This window comes from Nestor notabilis, unplaced genomic scaffold, assembly GCF_000696875.1.
Source record: "Nestor notabilis isolate BGI_N333 unplaced genomic scaffold, ASM69687v1 scaffold958, whole genome shotgun sequence".
Lineage (NCBI taxonomy): Eukaryota > Metazoa > Chordata > Aves > Psittaciformes > Psittacidae > Nestor > Nestor notabilis.
In genome coordinates this window covers 21,292-41,381 of record NW_009941280.1, presented here as the reverse complement: position 1 = coordinate 41,381, position 20,090 = coordinate 21,292, and the positions used below count along the sequence as shown (strand labels likewise).

The following is a 20,090-nucleotide window of genomic DNA, read 5'->3' as shown; positions in this document are numbered from 1 at the left end:
TTCTCTTTAGGAGGGTATAAAATACCAAAAGGCACAAATGTTGTTGTTGTAACTTATGCCTTGCATAGAGACCCTGAGATCTTCCCTGACCCAGAGGAATTCAAGCCTGAGCGATTCTTCCCTGAAAATTGTAAGGGAAGGCACCCATATGCTTATGTGCCCTTCTCAGCTGGTCCCAGGAACTGCATTGGTAGGTATTGAAGAAGCAGCACTTGTAATGTGACAGTGTGGAAACTGTGGCAGCAGCATGTGTATGAGAAATGTAAGTCTTGATGTGCCTGCTGCTCATGTCCTGTTCTTCCCCGAGCTGCTGCTTCAGCCCCACCCTGAATTCTGGGCATTGTCTCCCCTGCAAGCCTGGTGCTTGAGCTGACACATTCTTTTTTTTCCCAAGGGTTTCTTTTCTTCTGAGGACCTATGTCTATCATGCTGATGTTTCCTCCCTACAGCCTGGTGGCATGTTAATGGGCTCCTGTGTTAGGATAGGATTGCTTCCAGATTTCTGATCCTCAGTGTCAGCAAGACGGAGTGAGGGAAGGCACATCTGCGCTTGCTTTGCTCTGGAAACAACTAATCTGTTTATCTCATGATTTCAGCTGGGTGTCCCAAAGATGCAGTCTGAAACTGATGTATTCTTTCCCTCTTTCTGACACCGTTGTTGCTCTGGTGTTTTCACTGGCATCCCAGAACTTGTTAGCTGTTCAGGTGGCACTGAGGTACTCGGTGTTTGCGCTCAGTATAGGGGCATTGTTATTCATATAGAACACATGAAAAGACTGTTCCATTCACTGATCTTAAGTGCAGGTGGGGAACATTCAGCCACTTACAAAAACAAGAAACCCATTTTCTTTTGGTTTTTTGGTTTTATTGGTTTTCTTTATTTTTTGGGGTGTGGGGTTGTTTGGGTTCGTTTGTTTGTTTGTTTTTAATTAGTCTTATTGGGAATAGGGAATATTGGGAATATGTTTCTCATAAGAACAGCAGATGAGATTTTTCCATAATTCAAAGAGAAATCTAATTTTACATGTCTAGCTAGTTCCTGAGTGTACAGGAACATGTGCAGGAGAGGTGATTCACTGATATCATTGCAGAAGTAAATCACTGTGTATGTATGTACAGATACCCATCTGTACATATTTTACAGAGGAGAGAAAAGAGAAAGTTTTGAGCACTGGGTTTTGTGTCCTGATCCTATTTTCAGTGCAGTTTAAATGAGCTGCCTGGATTGTGGTGACACTTTGTTTGCTTTCCCTCACATTTCTCTGTTCTCCCTTTTCCTTCTCCACCTTTCTCTGAAGTGTAAATTGAACTTTGCCCTCTGTGCTACCAAATCACTGGTGTGTGTGATGCTTAGTGTTCATTGAAGGAAGGTATGCCTGTTGTTCTGTTGAAGTTGTATCTCTTTTCCTCCTCTGCAAACATGGATTTGTCTCTCCTGACAGTCACTGTGCTGCATCTTCTCCTGCATCTTCTACTGTTGTCCATCCAAAAGACATGACAAGGCTGTGTTTTTTATTAGTTCCATGTAAAGTGTTGGCTGTTTCCTCTGTGCTGTTTGAGTTCTGTGTACTATGGGAAGGGAGATAATGCTCTGAATTGCCCCAGGAAGGCCCGAATTGTCGTGCAGGGAAAAGTACTACATTGAGCAGTCAGTTTTGACCTAAATCGAGTTCTGTTCTCAAGGCACAGTCCCTGCCGTCCTGTGTTCCATGGCGTATCACTGTGAACATGCAAATGCAGCAACTATTGATACAACCCAACAATAACATCTTTATTTTTTTACTGCCCTGTAATTTGTAGGTCAGCGTTTTGCACAAATGGAGGAGAAAGCTCTTCTAGCTCTCATCTTGCGGCGCTTTTGGGTGGACTCATGTCAAAAGCCGGCAGAGCTTGGTATAACTGGAGGACTGATTCTTCGTCCAAATAATGGCATCTGGATTAAGCTGAAGAGGAGGCAAAATGCTGGATCAGAATGAAAGGAAATTCAAGATTTATTTTTCCCAAAGCTTACAAACTCTTTAGGCTAAGATACATTTTTAAATTGTGTATTTTGATGGCATAGCAGCAATTTGTTGAAACTAAAGTCATTAGTGTTTGTTTCATTAGAGAAAATGTAATAGCCTTAAATTGCTGTCCTTCTCTAGTTCATATGAATATCATGTTCATCTTCATAGTGCAAGTGATTAAATACCAAATCTCAGTGCTTTATTTACTCAAACTACTTGATTAGAAGAGTGAAAAAAACTTTAAATTATGGTAGTCACAGTAATGAGTGTGATGAAGTGATCTGGTTATTTTCTATAACATTTGTGAGGTAACTGATAGTCTCAAATCTTTGTAATCCTGTTCAGGTTTCTTTGGTTCTGAAAGATAGAAGCAAACAATTCTTCCACATGGCAAATCTTGTTTTTCTGTTTTGGTGATGACTGCATCTATGAAAACGAAATAGACATCTGATAATTTCACTTCTCCTTTGAAGCATTTACAGTAGTTCTTAAGCAGTGAGTGCTCTGAGTTATTTTTTAACAAAGTGTACCATAAGTATTAATCTTTATAATTGTACCATGAACTAGATACTGTGCAAATTACAGACAGGATTTCATGTCAACAGAAACACCGTGTTATTATGAACTTTGAAAATAAACTTCTATGCTGCAATATGGAATTAAATTAGATCTGTAAAAATCACATGCCTGGGTGCAGGTAAATTGATGATGGGTAATTATTTCTAAACATCAGTTCCTCTAGGGTGATTGATTGACCAGATTTTACTGTGTTAGTTAAAGCTGAAATAATGTGCCAGTCTGCTTTTGGCTTCTATGGTCCTGAAGGCAACACAGAGAATTTCTTGCTGATTGATGCTAAAGAGGAATTACAGTGATGGAATGAAGCACCTGTGAAAGTTTCTATGGTTTGTACCTTCAGGATAGGTCAAAATCTGCAACAATCCACACAGCTGGAGAGCAGACGCTCCATGACTTTGAGATAACAGCAGTCCAGTAACTAAGGTATAATACAAAACCACTACTGCTACCACTAATAACACTAATGATAAGGGAAATAACAAGGGGATAGAATATAAACTAAAAGGGAAGAGGAAAAAAGCTATAAACACAAGTGATGCACAAAGCAATTGTTCACCACCTGCCAACCGATACACAGCCCGACCGAAGCAGTGATCTGGGCATTCGAGGTAACTCCCCCCAGTTTACATACTGGGCATGACATGCTGTGGTGTGGAATGCCCCTTTGGCCAGTTTGGGTCAGGTGTCACATCTCTGCTTCCTCCTGGCTTCCTGTGCCCTTCCTCACTCGCAGAGCACGGGAGACTGAAAAGTCCTTAACTGGAGTAAGCATTACTTAGTAACAAATAAAAACATCGGTGTGTTACCAGCACTGTTCTCAGACTAAAGTCAAAACCACAGCACTGCACCAGCTACTAAGAGGGAGAAAAATAACTGTTAAAGCTGAACCCACTACACCTTTGAACTCTAAACGCAAATACTACTCCTGAGTAATGGTTTATATAGGGTGATCTTGATGCTAACCATGGGGCAGTGCTGGCTCTGTTTCTGAAATATGAGTGCCTTCCTGTAAGAAGCCTTGTCTCGAAAGGATAAATATCCCTGTCCTATAGTAACAGAAAGGACACAACTTTCTACTGGGGTGATGAAATAGAGTGCATGAGTGTTTCTGGATCATGGTTTACAGACCTTATGAACAAAACTGACAACAAACCTCCTACATGACCTCTTGGCTACTGCTGCTTGAAAGTGTCTTCAGGGCTGCCCCAGGCGCACTAGAGGTTTGTAGCAATCTTTACACAAACTGCTGTTTGGGCTCTGAAAGCTACATGTTTGGGACACATGCAGGCAATGGACTACTAGTGCTTACCAGGTATGTGCCTGCCTTTCCGAATTTAATCCTCATGCTGAGGACAAACATTCATGTACAGGTGTTGTAGACTGGTGCATACATATGTGATCTAACATGCCATCTGACAGATACTCCTCTTCAGCAGGTAAAAGACTCAAAGAGCCTTTGGAGAATCCTACCCCTCTTTCCTTCCTAAAAGTAGTATTGATGCCACCCCCTGCCAAACCTCCCAGAATAGTACTACCCCAGTTCACAGTCAGGTCATATTTGGAAGATGATCTTAATAGTTTGCATTAAAAACTATCAAAACCTAAATCAACTCAGTTTATTAAAAAAAAAAAAAGAAAGAATCTGAGATTTTTCTGAAAGTGGGAGTCATCTCCTAACTCCATTTTATGCTCAATAAATGGGCTTTCCTAATCCATGCCTGGAGTGTAGTTTGTGGAGTTGGAAAGCATTCATTGAAAAATCAAATTATTTTGAGCAAAGAGAAGCAGTCAGTATGCCCAGACCTGCAGACCTAAGTCAAGGCTCAGGGACACATAAAACTTGCTGAAGTGTTACTGTTTGTCAATTTACAGGACCTGGTCAAGAGGCTGGACCCTTCAGTACATTGAAACATTCTGTCTTCTCTAATGTCTAATAGTAACCAGCATCAGGTGTTTTAGCTACAAAGAAGCAAGGACTTGTGCAGTTAGTGTGGTGATCTGTTATAAGAAAAAACCTAAGCCCTTTCACAAAAACAAGAAAAAAAAACCCAACAAAAAAAACCCCACACCCAAAAACCCAATCCAGTAATGATTTGTTGCTTAATATTTGAACTGTCTTTTTCATATATATATACACACATATATATAGTTTTGTGGTTTTTTTTTTTTTGTTTTTTTTTTTTTTTTAAATATGATTTTGAATTTGGTCTGGATTGATTTTGTTTGACATCTGATGTGCAGTTATTTCTGGGCTGCATTTCTAGCAAGACTATTATTGACACGTAGTTGCAGGATACAGAACTACTATACTGCTTTTATTTTAGTACAATGTGCAATCCAACACTTCCTACAGATCAGTAAATAACTTATTCTAGCCATCTTTTTGCAGCTATTTTGGGTGAAATTAAGTCTTAATTGGCTTAGTGAGAGAGTGGATTCTTCACTCAGACAATGTCATCTGGACTCAGATGAAAAAGTTCCAGGTTGTTGATTGTAAAAAGGAAAGATCAAGATTTAATTTCTAGAACTTGTTTTAGCAGCATTATTTCGCTCTCCTTTGTCATATACATAATGATAACCATGGAGAAGTAAAGATACACAGAGAATGCTTTAGACTGTTTGGCTTGTTCGGGTTTTGTGTTTGTTTTTTTTTTTTTTTCGGGGGGGGGGGGGGGGGTTTTGGGTGGTTGGTTTTTTCGGTTTTTTTGTTTTGTTTTTTTTTTTTTTTTCGGGGGGTGGGGAGGAGGATTTGGGGCTTTTGGTTTGGGTGTTTTTTTTTGGTTGTTTTTTTTGGTGGGGTTTTGTTTATTTGTTTGTTTTGTTTTGTTTTTCCTTACTGCGTTCAGAACTAGGTTCATATTGTTATAGTATCTTCTTTCAGATGGAAGGATGTCCTCAAAGCCGTGCCACATCAAAATGAAAACCTGTGTTGTTCCTGCCTTACTGGAACTTTCCTTCCCTCATGCTTTCTGAGATGCTCTTCCTCCTGTTCCATGTCATGACTGGTTGGTATCTCATCACAGAGGGCAGATCCTTTCCCATGCTGAAGCTTCTTTTTTAATAGGATTTCCATTAAGAAATGTGGGATTTTGTTTTAGAATTAGACCTAAATCAGAGTAATGTCTATTTATTCTTTTCCTGAGGTGAAACAATTCATTAATTCCTGACAGGTTTGCAGATGAATGAGATTTCGCCTAAGTCACAGTGGAAATAGGCAGAAAACAATATCAATCTATGCCAGGGAGATTTAATCTTGAAGAACTTGCTGACATCTTAAGATGAAGCAGGTTTTATTTTGTTTTTAAATGCCAAGTCAAAATGAAACATTCAAAGCAGAAATAAGCAATTCTTTTTCTTTCAAATAATTGATCTATATTTTACACTTGTATCATCAAAAAGTGTTTCAATTTTATCAGTGTTTTGATGAGCTCTTCTTTTAACTCTGCCATCTGAATTACTGAATCTTAATTACAATATCCTGGTTTGGTTGCCAGAATATTATTGACAGCTAAATGAATACAACGAGGGAATTCAGACAACCATAATCTCATGTGTGGAGCCTTTATAAGTCTAAGGAGTGTTAAATGGTTTTGGTATTTTATGCACTTTAAATGTTTAGCTCTTCACCTAATTTAAACCATGTAATCTCTTTGGATTTCAATGAAACTCAGTAAAATGATACCAGCTGAGAATTTGTCTCAGCATATTTTATAATTTGTTCTGTAGTAAATATGTCCTATAATATAATAAAGAATAATGCATTCATGAACATAGAGTTTGTAACACATTCTTGTCTCCATACAGTAGCAGATCTCTGCTGATCTGAGCAGCAGTGCAGCTGTGTAGACAGGGAAGCATTTGTCATGTGAGTAGCAGGCCCACTGAGAGAAAATGCATTTATTTTCCAACAGAGCATGCTCATTATGATTCTCTTTGAATAGCATTGCTGCCTTAGGCCTCAGATTTTCAAATCCTACTAGTGTCCATATAGATGTAATTAAAATGATTTACACTTTTTGAAGGAGTGTGATACCTAAATGTGAGAACTACTGCTCTAAGAAAGTCTTTTTTGTCTTCTTCCCCTACCTCCACTAGTCTGCTTATGAAACAAAAAGGCATCGCCAAAAGATTCCTTTTCCTGAAACAAATTTCTAGAACAGAGAGAATTTCTAAAACCTTTGTGTCACCAAGTGAAATGCACATACACAAAATAAGGAAAAAAATAATTATTTTAATTGAATACTAGTGCAGGTTGAGAAACACAAACAAAAAAGTTCAGCTTGTTTTATCTATAAATGTACATGGTAGGTTTTGTGATTACTTTTAGGATTATGAAAATCCTGTCATTGGAAGTAAAGGTGATAATTTTTACAGAGGTGTAAAAGATTATCATCACTTTATAGATGAGAAAAGAGATACTAAGTGACATACCTGTGGTTGCCCAAGAAGACTTCAGTTGTGCTGGCTGGAGCTCTCTCCCAGAGCTGTACTCCCATGATACACACCTCATGGCCGACAGAAACCTTTTCTTCAGAGTTGAAGGTGAGAGCTGCACAGGCATCTCAGTCTTGAAACATTTCATGTCACAGGAATAAACTACCAATGTGTTTTGCTGTAAAGCTGTCTACCACTCTTCCTTGTCACTGTTACATGTTAAAACAGAAGAGAGCACATAGAAATGAAAGCCACTGCACTGAAAGTATTTGTGTCCTCTCATAGAAGCAAGTCAGGGAAAAGCAAATTGATACACAGGAGAGAGTATGAAGGCTTTCTTTGGGACAGTTCTTGCTCTGTAAGCAGGAGCTGGAGACCTTGCTGGCTTGTAAGTAATGGATAAATCATTTCAATCATCAGGATGCTCAGGAGGGTCACAGTTGGGTGAAATGCTTTGATCTAAATAGTTTTTGAATAGACTATATGTATCTGTCATTCCAGAATATTCAGTCTAAGAGAAAAGTGGGAAAAGAGTGGGGAGGAGGGAAGAGTTGTCCTTTTGGCAATTTCACTAAGCACCTCTTTCTTTTAAGGTTTGAATGTTTTGGGGTTTTTTTTGTTTGTCTGTTTGAGATTTATTTTGCTTTGGTTACACATGTTAAAAGAATTGTAGAAATCAAAACAAATGATTCAGATCAGCTATAAATTAAGTTTGGCTTCTTGTTGCTGCATTTACATTTTGTATATCTGCAAAGAGTTTTTTTATTTTTCTGGCTTCTGGCAGACTGAACATGCTCTTAGAAACATAGAAAAGACCACGGTAAAACTACTTGGAAGATGTAGATGGGATAATTTCTACAGAGTATTGAAAAGGAGGGATAAGAATTTGAGGCTGATGTTAAAGAAAAAAATAGCACAGAATACATAATTGAAGAATATAGCTGTCTCTATTTGCCAAGAGAATGCCTCTAGAAAATAGAGCAATAGTAAGAAAACATAGGTGATAATTCTGTCTTTGGCTACAGAAGTTTCTTAATGGTGTCATTTGCTTGTTCTGAGTCATTAGTCTTATGGATTTCATGTGGATTTCTTCCCTGCCCCAACTCAGGATTTATTCTTGAGATCTCATTCTGTTATGTAGGTTCCTGTGCTAGTAGCAGATACTCTGGCTGTTCTGATCCAGGGATTTGCCTTTGATTTTCAAATGTCACCAAAAGGCAGATCCTCAGCTAGTGTGAAACCTGGACACTGATTTCAACCTGGATGATGCATGCTTTGAAAATGGCCCAAGGTCAGTAACAATATTGACAGAAAGAGTACCCATTCAAAGTAAATATTAAAGATTAGTTAGCATTGCAGGCATAGTAATATTTAACATAGACTGTTGACTTATTCTATCTTTTTTTCCCTTTTTGTATTTTTTTTTTTCTTTTTTCTTTCTGTAAAGCTATGGACCTTATAATTTCATCCAGACCTACTGTATGTTCAGGTATGTAATCATTATTACAACTTCACAACTGATATTCAGTGAAAGGTTTTGTTGTGGCTTAAGCACTGAACCTAGGACAGGTTTTTCATAGCCAGAAGGCAGTGTATGCTGATGTATTTATGGATTGTGTTGTGTGGTTAATTTATTTGATTCTTTGATAGCTTAATTGTAGCATGTGTATTAAAAAAAAGGTTTAAAATTCATATGACGTATACCAGAAGCAGTGAGTGCAAGTCATTTGTTTGTTATATTGATAATTGTATTCACTTAAGTACCAGGACAGAGTCAGGATTAATGATGGCATTTTCTTGCAATATTGTTCCCAGTCTAAGCAAGAGTAAATATTCTGCTGAAAAACAAAGCAGAAATTCTCTGAACACTTAAAAGCTTTGCTTGAAACCATAAGCAAAAACCAAACCTTTGTTGCTCTTATAAGTTACTTTATATATCCCTCAACTGCATATCACAGCTGGAATTTGTAATTCTCAATGTAATTTTGAATTAATGGCATTAAGAACAAGTGTAAATCAGTGCTATGCCTTATGCTACTTTATAAAAGTAATTATACACCCTTTATTAAACATATCCTAAAGAGTGATTTTGTGTTTTTTAGGATGATTGGGATTTATCAGACTTTTTATTTCATTTTCTTACTTGCTTCCGTTTACAGTGGTAAGTGAACATGTAATTCCTAAGATAGGCACACAGAGTAATGCAACTCTTCTGGAAGGGGAGATGATGAATAACTACAGTATGGCCATCTGAGATCTGTCTTGATTCTGCTGGGTTGTGCTCAGTTAAGTCTGAGTAACTCACATAACCCTGTTGCTTTAATGGAATTTTTATTTCATTTTTTTAACTGACATTGTCCCCCCCACCCCACATGCTGTCACCTCACCTAGCGTGCATGGGACCATGCTAGGGGCAATTTTCTCTGCCAGATTGAGGCTGCATCCAGCTCATAACTGTGAAATCAGTGTGATGTTCAGTGTCCTACATCCAACAGCAAGATTAGCAGCTTTAGCAGCAGTGTAAGAAGGGACCCCTCTGTGGTAGATGGGGGTGTAGGAAGTAGGGTGATGTTCCATGCTTCTCAGCTGACTTTGTACTAACTTTGCCCCAAGCACGAAGTAGATCTCTCTGAAGTTTGCAGTTATGTGTGCTGGCTGTTGTAGGCTCAGTCTGGCAATGCTGGGGTAAGCTGGCTGCCTCTTCCTGGCTGCAGAGGAGCGTCAGCCCTTTCCCTTTCCCAGAGGCTGCCCTTGGGGTACAAGGCAGGACTGATATACACTCAGCCCATCTGCCTCCCTGGGGGACAGCAGCCAACAGAGCTTCAGAGCCAATAGCCCTTTTTATATTTTTTTAAACAAACAAACCCCACCATCCTAGAGTCTTATTCACACATTCCCTTTTTGTGAAATTACTGATGTAAAAAGATTCTAACACCTATGTACCATCATGCTTGAAAGACTATTGCAGCAAGTGTGAATAACTCCGGAACTGATTCTTTTGTTGTTAATGTTGGGGTTTTAATTCTCTTGATACACTGGAAAATCAGTGACAGTGTCTGTTTTTCAATGTCAGTCTGTGTTAATGATTTACTTAGTTCAGTTAGCAAAAGTCAAACTACAGAATTGTCTTGCATTTCCCTGAAGTTCCATGTGCTGATAAATTCTAACTCAGGCCTAGCACAGGTTTATGTTCAGTAATGTATTAACTGTTTTCTCAGAGGACAATTGAGTAACTTGGCTTTGTAGCAAATCTGGTTGATAAATGTAGTATTATTTAAGGAAATGTTTTACATGGCTGAAAATCTCAGCAAAACTAAAATCTTGGAACATTTCTGAGGCCCAGGAAACATATTTTTATTAAATCACAATTTTCAGAACTTATAGTTTTGCATGGTTTTACAGTGTAAATAAATATTTTTATGGTGTTTGTTTATACTAGAAGAAGGTAAATAAGATATAAAATGTCTGATAAAGCAAATAACAGCAATGTTCTTCTGACTTTAAAATTCTCTTAAGAGTTTTCTAACAGAAAATGCTTTTCTGTTAACGACAAAGTTGGGTGAAGAAACTCTACCGAGACTCATAAATACAGATTTTAGAGAAAGATCCTCAAAGTATAGAAACTAGAAAATTTAGATGCATATAAAATGCAAATTTTGTATTAACAAGAAACCTTTAAATATATTAGTGTATCTTCCACATATGTCTAGTAATTCCTTTCTCCATTTTTAGGCAAATTCCATGTGCAGGAAACATAGAATTACCCAAGTATAGTTTATAATCACATTAACAAATAAACTTTACTTGTAATATTTTAGAACTGTAAAATCCAATATGATAGTTCCATTTGTTTTCATTTTAAACAGCTTTTGATACAGTACAATCTGTAGTAACAGATTAAGCAGCTAAATAAAATGTTTTCAGTTGGGTGTCCTCCCAATGTGTAAAAATACAGGATTTTTTTTCTTTATCTTTTAGCTAAGAAAAAGCACTTTTGTAAATAGAGGAATAAAAATTGTTGTATTTGCCAATTTTCTACCCCTTTGGAGGGCAAAATGCAAGAAGAGAGTGGCTCCTGTGTGTTTTAACATGGAGATCTTGCAAATGCTTTCAGTTTGAAAGATGGGAACAGGTTGCTGTTTAGGTATCTTCAGTGCACCACTCTGCGGTGAGAATGGATTTCATTGTTGGGTTCAGTAAGCGATCGATGGTGAATCCCTGCAGATGCGAGGCAGTAGCTGAACTCATTTTTATTCTGGGCGGTTCCTGAGACACTACTCCTGTAACAGTATTTTCTTCACTGTGAAGCAAGTCAGAGGGGGTTCAAGGTGGAGTATAATGGAGCAGAAGGTATATAAATGCTGAGAGCCATTGAAGCTGTGCACAGTGGCACTGCTTGTGATTCTGGCCTCAGAGCATCCCTAAACAAAATAGGACATACAACTTGCTAACTTTTTTTGGTCTCAGTACTTCCTTCACCTGGTATTTCTTTTCATGGTGCTCTGTACTGGTTTCTCTCGGAAGATGCTTCTGCCCCTCCTGAGATCTGTCATGAGAAGGTCCCTTCCTCTCTGCTTTGCAGATCTGCCTTGTGGCACATCCTGATGTTCTGGCTTCTGCTTTGGCTCAAGCTGCCTTGCTCCAGCATCAGATACAAGGAACAGGGGGGAGACACCCCAGAGAGTTTTATTTCTGCTGGAGGGCAAAGATAAAACTCAGAGGAACTGTGCTAGTCATCCTCCTCACCCATTTCTGCTGAAGGACTGTCTTAAAAGCAAGGTCAACGACAAAGAGAAGCAGTGGCTTCTCCCTCTCCTGGTGAACTGTGTGTCTCTAATCTCTCATAATTTACACATTTTGTTATTCTGTTCAGAATGTGTGACTCAGATCTATGAAGACACATACTTCCAAGGAGGAGACCTCACTACAGTTTTTACACCAAGCGCCAATTACTGCCAAGTAGTGTGTACTTACCATCCTACCTGTCTGCTCTTCACCTATTTGCCAGCGACATGGACTAAAGATCCTGCAAAAAGGTAGAATGTTAATGTTCATGTGGCTTCTGCTGGTCTCCAAGTTTAGGAACCTGGTAATGTTTTGACAGGACACAGGCACACAGGAAAAGCTAAAGGGTTGCCATGGAAAATAATGTCATGTATCTTTAAAACTGGTAATCTAGAAGAGTATTTGCTTAAATTCAAAAGACAAAATTTGATAACGCCTAATCTTTCACACTCACATACCAACCCTTTCAAGGAAACAGAACCGACCGTGCACTTCCTTCTCTGTGCCATGTGTTTATTGTTGGTGAATAATGTGAGCAATTTTGTATCTCCAAGGATCCCTGCTCCTGTGTCCCACCTTCTCTTGGTAGCATTTTTTTCTAATAATTAAGATCATCAGTAGCCTGAAAGGAGGAGGTTGTCCTTGCTCTCTATGCCCACTGCCTTTCTGTCCTTCAAACCCTGGGATCTGCTTCTTGCATTAATGACACCTCTTGGAGCTCCCACATACACTAGGTAAACTCATCTGCCACCAGTGCTGACAAACCAGATGCAGCTCTACCCTATCTTTCTCCAAATCATACTTGTCTGATCTTTAATGTTGAGGGATATCAGGCAGCCCACATTTCATCTGAGTATCAGTTATGAACATCTGTGCTGTGAATTACTGCATTTTAAAACACAGGTTTTCCTGCTACTTAAAAGACAGCGAAACAGAAATGCTGCCAAAAGTGGATATGGAAGGAGCTATCTCTGGACATTCCTTAAAACAGTGTGACGTCCAAATTAGTGGTAAGATATGGTTATTCACATGTCTGCATTTTATGCTCTCTATCATGTAGCAGATGTTACAAAATTAGCATTTTGGAAACAGGAATAGAATCAGGGAAGCAGCCAAGCAGTGACATGTATGACCTTTGCTAGATCTCTTTCAAACACAGTTTACAAAATTTTCCACTGGTTTCACCCTTCAGCCCCGACTATCCACCGCCAAGGTTCCCCAGAAATGTAACATGGAAATTATGCTCCTGTAATCACTCTTTCATTTGCCAGAGGCAGATGGGAGCACATGCTTTGGTTGGTAGCTCCAGTTCTAAAGATTAATTTACCACTACAATTCAACTTCAGCAAGCTGCTCATGGTTTGTGTGTGACCCTGGTTTATAACTTTGTAGAGCAGATGTCCAGCAAAGCAGAAGTGCACAGTCACAAAGCGATGTTGCTACCTTCACAATTCTGTGTAATAACTCATTAGCAGCTGCATCTTTTTGCATACATGTGCTATGCACGGGGTCTTAGTGTCAGCATGCCATACCTGCAAGTTACTAGCAGGCATATATAAAACCTATTAAATATCTTGTTTTAAATATATTTTAAACTTCTAGCATTATAATGATGTCACTAAGTGAAGCTCAGCTTTAAGCATAGCATGGTACTGCAGAAAAAGAGAATAAGAATGTATTTGTTCAGTTCCTGACCTTGAGGCCACATAGTGTCTTATGGATGTCAAGTTAATCCTTCAGATTTATCAGTATAACACCCCAGTATGCCAGGGCTAAATGGGTCTTACTTTACGCAAGTTCTCTATTGCAGCTACTGAAAAACCAGCTGGGCTTGCTTTTGTTGACCACTTGCGTTTCAGAGCAGTCAGGACTTTTAAAAGCCTTTTCCTGCCTATATCCTGTCACATTCGTATTTGTGAGTAGGTTTGGCCCAGCAAAATAGATTTCAATGGGATGTTGTTATACTATATAGACTAATGGATATCACTGGAGTTACTCTAGAATCAGACTAATGTCACTAAAAGGGAAATCTACCCATATATGTTAAAAATACCTCCAGCGTTCGGCTGACTTGTGCTCTGTGAAGAGACCCCACTGACCATGAGGCAACACGTATACCCTACATGGGAGGAAAAGCTATTTCAAACCCCACAGACCCAATTCTTTCTCCATGGAGTGTAAATTACATCTTCTGACTCAAAAGGGAGATGTCTGTTGCTTATGATGGCAGAATTCACCTTTTAAACTGCTCTATGAACTAGGAAATGGGGAAAGTATGTTTTAGTATTAATCCTGAGTTCTTGATTTGCTTAATGTTATCATGGTGTCAGCCATGGTGGTCAGGGCTCCTCTTTCAAGTAGGCAGAGGCACAGTCAAAGTCTGCTGTTTTTTTCCTCTGACATGCAGTACCATACTGTACCTATGCTTCTGATTTTGTTACTGATTTTGTATATGTGAAGTATGATGTAACCGAAGTGAGCATGGGATGTGGAATCTGGATTGCGAGGGCTAGGTCATACGAACTGCTATCTTTTGGGCAGTTTGGGGTGCAGGGTGGGTAGGAGATCACAAACATGTTTTCAGAACTTGGTCTTTCTTTATTTTCACAGCTTGCAGCCCAGATGTCCTCATACGACTGGATATGGAAGGGCAAATTCATGATGTTACTATGACTGACAGCTATCAACAGTGTCAAAAAAGATGTACCAATGACAATCATTGTCATTTTTTTACATATGCCTCAGAAACATTTCATGATGCAAGCTTTCGGTAAACACAAATTTGATCCCTTTCCTTGGACATTGCTGTGCTTTGGTAGTGTAAATCTGAGAGCAGTCTAAGGTGTGAGAATTTATTCAAGAAAATAATTTTTCCTTGATTTGTCATCCTTGCAATGCTTTTTTCAAACTTACAGATGGGAAAATGTTTGTAGTAAATGAACTTTCATTTTCCATTGGTGAAAAAGACAGACTTGATTATCATAGCACTGAAAAAATCAAAATGTTTTGGAGATACTTAAATGCAAATTATATTGGTAGGTGCACAGCATTATTGGTCTGTTAAATATTGCTCTGTTTATTGATCTGAAAATGGCATCATCAGAGCAGCCAGAGACATTCTTTCATTTTCATCAGGCCTATTTTTGAGCTGTTAAACATTGTTCAGCTAGTTCTGTTCCTCTTTTGAAGACTGTTATGGAGAATGGAGAAGAGATTGCTTTGGCCTATGGCCAGAACATGCACCGCAGAATTATGGGCCCAGGAGGATGGTGTAGACCAAGGAAGATGGTCTGTTGTCTTACCATTTCTTTATTTTTTGTTACTCAGCAAAAAATGCTTCTTGAAACATACCAGTGTAGGAACTCCAACCAGCATAAAGGTGCTTGATGAGGTTGTGTCTGGATTCTCTTTAAAGCCATGCCAGCTTTCTGAAACAGGTAACTATTTAAAATCTCTGATTCAGTTTAGTTTTAAAGGTTGTGGATGACAAGGTGCAGTCTCTCTCTGATATGTATAAATGTTTCATTATGTAAAATAACTCTAATATAAACTTATTCTTGCAAATACAGTTAATGCTCTCAGGCACAAAGGAGGTTCAGATCTTTTTAGTTTTCCTATTTTATCATTTGTCTTACAAAAATAGCCGTCTGCTTTGAAGATCTAAAGAACTCTTTCATAAGATTAGCTTGATGAAACTGTGTGTTATCTTTGTAGCATGGACACAAAAATGAAAGATAAAATCCCATCAAAGTCAAAGATCTGGAGAATATACAACTTTCTAAATTCTGTTTGTATACCTTGTATGCACTTTGTAATTGTTAATGAAGACCTGCAGCTTTCTAATACGACTGGCTAATACAAAGGGATGTATCTGTGTTTTGCGGATGATTTGTAGTGGAAGCAGTGTTTGTGCTTGTTCCTGCAATCATCACTCAGGCAAAACTCTCAAGTGTAAGATCAAACAGTGTGTATTATACCTTCTTATTCGCAATTTAAACATCTTTTTAAAAAAAGATAATTTACCTCCACCTTGCCTCACTGTGTGGTATTTTCCTTCTTAATGATGATGGTGTTCTGCTTCATATAGCCTTATTTTAGCTCACAGATAATCTATTTTTTACCATATAAATCACATTTTGTAGAAACTCTGCATCTTTTTTTCTATATCAATAAATTTCCTTCATATTCTGCTATTCATACAGCAGGTTTTGAATAACCCTTGGAAACTATCGAAAAAGTAGTTTTGTTCAGATCTTAACAATGAAGGCACTTCATTTTTCTATGAGTGTGAAGAATGATAAAAGGAAGAAAAAGGTTTGTAAGGAGAAGAAAACAAATTAACTGTTCCCTCACTATGTGTATGAGAGAGAATGGAGGGAAGATTGTTTATGTTTTTATAAGCTCTTGATTTAAGATATACTAGAAAGACATGTATTTGTGGTTAAAAGAAAAATTACAGGAGGGTACTGCTCACCGGCTTTGAGAGGAATCAGAGAACTGTGGCATATGCACAAACAATATGATTTTAAGTTAAAAAAAGAAATCAAAAGCCATTTGAAACTTTACTGAAGATGTTTATGGTTTATGACAGTGATGATAAGGCAGTAGTGATTCATCACAAATTAAATTAGGATTTGTGAAAGCATGTGAAGATCAGTCTTGCTCCTGCCCGTCTGTCTTTGCTTTCTGTGTCTAGAGAGAAAGGCAAGAGGAGAGAGAGAGAGAGAAGGAGTAAATCATGGGATCATAGAAGCCTACACAGTACTGTTGGATCAAGAGGTCATCTAAGGAGGTCATCTGTCCTAATCCAAGGCAGATCAGCTATACCTGTCCAGACAGAGATTTTACAAATGTAGTCATTAAATCTCAGTACTGCCTTTTGCCTTGTTACATTGTAAATATCTGAAATGGGTTTATTTCAATATTTCTAGATTTTTTTCTGACTCTGATTAGGCTGACTAGTCCTATGTTGTGTATGTTCTAGTGTCCTCATTTCAAAACCAGATATTTCCCCTTTCAAAGCTTATGGAATCACAGCAGTCCTCTGAATACTAGAAGTTAAATCGTACCAAAAAACTTTGAGGTTGCTTCAGTCAAATTCTAAGGCCACTGAAATCATCAACATGGGATTTCTGTTTCCTGTTTTGCCATGCCCTCTTTCCTCTGCTCAGTAATGTTAATGTTGTTGACCATCTACCTGTAGTTTGTTTTCATGAAGAAGAGGGCAAAGTTAAGAAAAAGTAGTTCTTTAGCCTTTCTTGTGCCATTCGCCATTAGCTTTCATTCGACCCCTGAGCAGAACCTGAGCTCCTTTCTTAATGCTTTTGCATTCAGTTTGACATTTTGCATTCAGTTGGTTGGTACTCTGTATTTGTGTTTCAGCAGTTTGTTCCTTCCTATCTGGACTTTCCTTTTGTGCCTTTGCCTTTCTGATTTTGTCCTTAAGCATGCATGTTGTTGCACATCCATAGCAATCTGTCTGTATTTCTGTACTTTTGAAGTACCTTCCTTGAAGTCATTGGATATTGAACAATCACTGAACATGATCACTGAGATCATGGGTTAGCTTCTCTGAAATTCTGGATCCACATTTATGCTTTAAATACAATTTCCTTTAGAAACTATTCATTCTTCTGATTTTGATTTCCCCTTAACATGGCATCTTACCTACTAATTCTCAGAATTAATTGACCCTTATTTTCTAGTCTCCTGATTTTTTTTCCTCTGTTCTTATTGTGTAATTATGGTCCAGTGTTGTTGTCCTTCCATGCTTCTGTTTTTTGAAAACCTCACCAAATTAACAGGAGTCACATTAAGCTCTACCTTTCTCTTTTACTGTTTTTCCCTTTCTGTTGTAAGACATTCCCAGTATTCTTTAACTCATTTGGGAACTGTTGTCTTGTCTGTTGTACCTTCTTAATGGCTGAAGTTCTCTGCTTCCAGAGAGTCTTGTGTTTGGATCATTGTTTTTACTGTCCTGACAGCTTGATAGTTTCAAGAAACATCCTCCATGTTGGTGTTCCCTTTTTTATCTTCTTTTCATTGTTCCACTGGGATTTTAGTCAAGACTTCAAGTATACCATTGGAGAAGGCAACTCGGTTTTCTCTTTCTAAACATGCTAGTATCTCCTGTAGCTTCTATATCATAGTCTGGTTGTGTGAATTATCCAACCAAGCCTCACTTTGTTATTTTGGTAATGTCAGAGGGTAGACTGTACATTACTCCTGCTCATTCTGCCTATTTTTCAAATAGCATTAAATAAAGTGTTAAAATGGTAATCTCATTATTTTTCTTTTAGTCTTCTCATGATCCCTTTAGATATACCCATTACCTTAATTATTTTAGGCTTTGCCTAAATTCCCATGATTTATTCCTATCTCTGAATTTATACATTTATCTCCACTGTTCCCAATTTAAAGTATTCCCTATTAGATTAGCAAATCTCTATTCTGGCTGAGAAAGTGTAGATTTAGGTTAGCTATAAGGAAGAAATTTCTCACTGTAAGGGTGGTGAGGCACCTGGAACAGGTTGCCTATAGAAGCTGTGGATGTCTCATCCCTGGCAGTGTTCAAGGCCAGGTTGGACAGGGATTTGAGCAACCTGGTCTAGTGGAAGGTGTCCCTGCCCATGGCAGGGGGGTTGGAACTAGATGATCTTTAAGGTCTCTTCCAACCTAACCCATTCTGTGATTTCTCCTCTTCTCTGTATGAATCTTACCCCTGATCAGCAGTCCTCTCCATGAATTTACACACTCAAAAACATTTTTGAGAAATAGTTTTTGGCTAAAATGTGTTGTTATTTTTCTAGATTATCAGTTGCAAAGAAGGAAAACGTAACTAAGGATAGAAATTAATAGTCTGTAAACCTTAATATTCTGATGACATAATGAAATGTTTCTAATTTTGACATTATTTGTGTTTTATGCAGATTGTCAAATGGACATTTTTGAAGATCAAGAATTTTCAGGAATGAATATTACAAGTTTTTTAACTCCTGATATCTCTGTCTGCCAAAATATTTGTACATATTTTCCAAAGTGCTTGTTCTTCACATTTTTTACAAGGGAATGGCAAATAAAGTCACAAAGGTGAATATGATATCTAACTTTAAATTTCTAAGTAGACTTAAAAAAAATCCCCATCCATAGACTCTTTTTTTCACCTTGGTTTTCTTTATACGTATGGAATTTTTTGTTAAAAGGTTATTTTCAGTAAAACACAGCTTTATATGTTTTGTATTTATAAGTTTATGATTTCCTGTGGGCATTTCATCTGTCCTTCAGTGTGATCAGGGATCAGCTGCATATCTGGTGTTAATCTGAAAAGAATTATACACATCAAAGAAACAGTGATTCTCCAGATTGCTTTAATGACTTAAAGCTGAATTTTATGAAGTTATCAGAAAAGTCATCTGGTTTTCCAGCAGTATTATTTACTTGAAAAGATTTTTGATAAAGTTAACAGGTTTAAAAATATTTCTAATGAGCTTTCTTTTTTCATACTTAGTAGTGAGAATAGGTAAAAATCCACATTCCACACAAAACAGAAGTATAAAATTTCAAAGCAGTTTCAGGGAGAAGCAAAGGTGGGATGGCATATATCATCTAAAATCACTTTTACATATGTATAAATACTGTACAACCTTTAGTAATACAGTCGCATGCCATTTCGCAAAAACTGCAAAACCCCCCTCAATTTACTGTGAACTACTGAACTTAATGAATTCATTTTCACATTACTTTAGCATATAGAGACTTGGGAGAAAAAATACCACATTTAAGAAAGAATGTTTCCTTACCAGTACTTAAATAATGAATTTTAGAATGGGAGAACAGATTTAGTTATTATAAAAAAAATTTCATTTTAGAAATCTTTGCCTTCTGAAGACATCAACAAGTGGGATACCAGAGGCGCTTATATCACGAGAAAATGCTGTATCAGGCTTTGGTCTCCTAAATTGCAGAAGATCATTTCCTGGTAAATGATAAAATACAATAAAAGTACTAATTTTGAATTAATAAACTTTATAGACTTCATGATGCTTGGAATGCTCTCATTCTTCCAGCCTGCAATTCTCGCACTTACATGCATATGAATTTTTTGGGAGATGAACTCAATGTCACTTACACTAAAGGACACAGAGCCTGTCAGCAGGTTTGCACAGATGTGATCCGCTGCCAATTTTTTACCTACTATCCCCTTCAAGATTCATGCAATGAGGAAAGGTGAGATATATTTTTTTAAATATTCAAAGATTGCTGAAATAATCATTACACAGACTGGCT

At 37.8% G+C, this 20,090-nt stretch overlaps 2 protein-coding genes across 2 annotated transcripts in view; both read left to right on the top strand.

The window, feature by feature from the left end:
• LOC104410572 (cytochrome P450 4V2-like) overlaps positions 1–1,976 on the top strand; it is a gene marked incomplete at its 5' end in the record, with an annotated part of 3,265 nt that extends 1,289 nt beyond the window's left edge. Inside the window, 2 exons of the mRNA XM_010020787.1 lie at positions 11–190; positions 1,801–1,976. Coding sequence (XP_010019089.1) covers positions 11–190; positions 1,801–1,976 — 356 coding nt within the window. The remainder of the gene's footprint in view (positions 1–10; positions 191–1,800) is intronic.
• Positions 1,977–9,122: 7,146 nt separating this feature from the next.
• LOC104410570 (coagulation factor XI-like) overlaps positions 9,123–20,090 on the top strand; it is a 16,431-nt gene continuing 5,463 nt past the window's right edge. Inside the window, exons 1-8 of the mRNA XM_010020786.1 lie at positions 9,123–9,180; positions 11,893–12,055; positions 12,708–12,814; positions 14,415–14,574; positions 15,132–15,241; positions 18,734–18,893; positions 19,673–19,782; positions 19,871–20,030. Coding sequence (XP_010019088.1) covers positions 9,123–9,180; positions 11,893–12,055; positions 12,708–12,814; positions 14,415–14,574; positions 15,132–15,241; positions 18,734–18,893; positions 19,673–19,782; positions 19,871–20,030 — 1,028 coding nt within the window. The remainder of the gene's footprint in view (positions 9,181–11,892; positions 12,056–12,707; positions 12,815–14,414; positions 14,575–15,131; positions 15,242–18,733; positions 18,894–19,672; positions 19,783–19,870; positions 20,031–20,090) is intronic.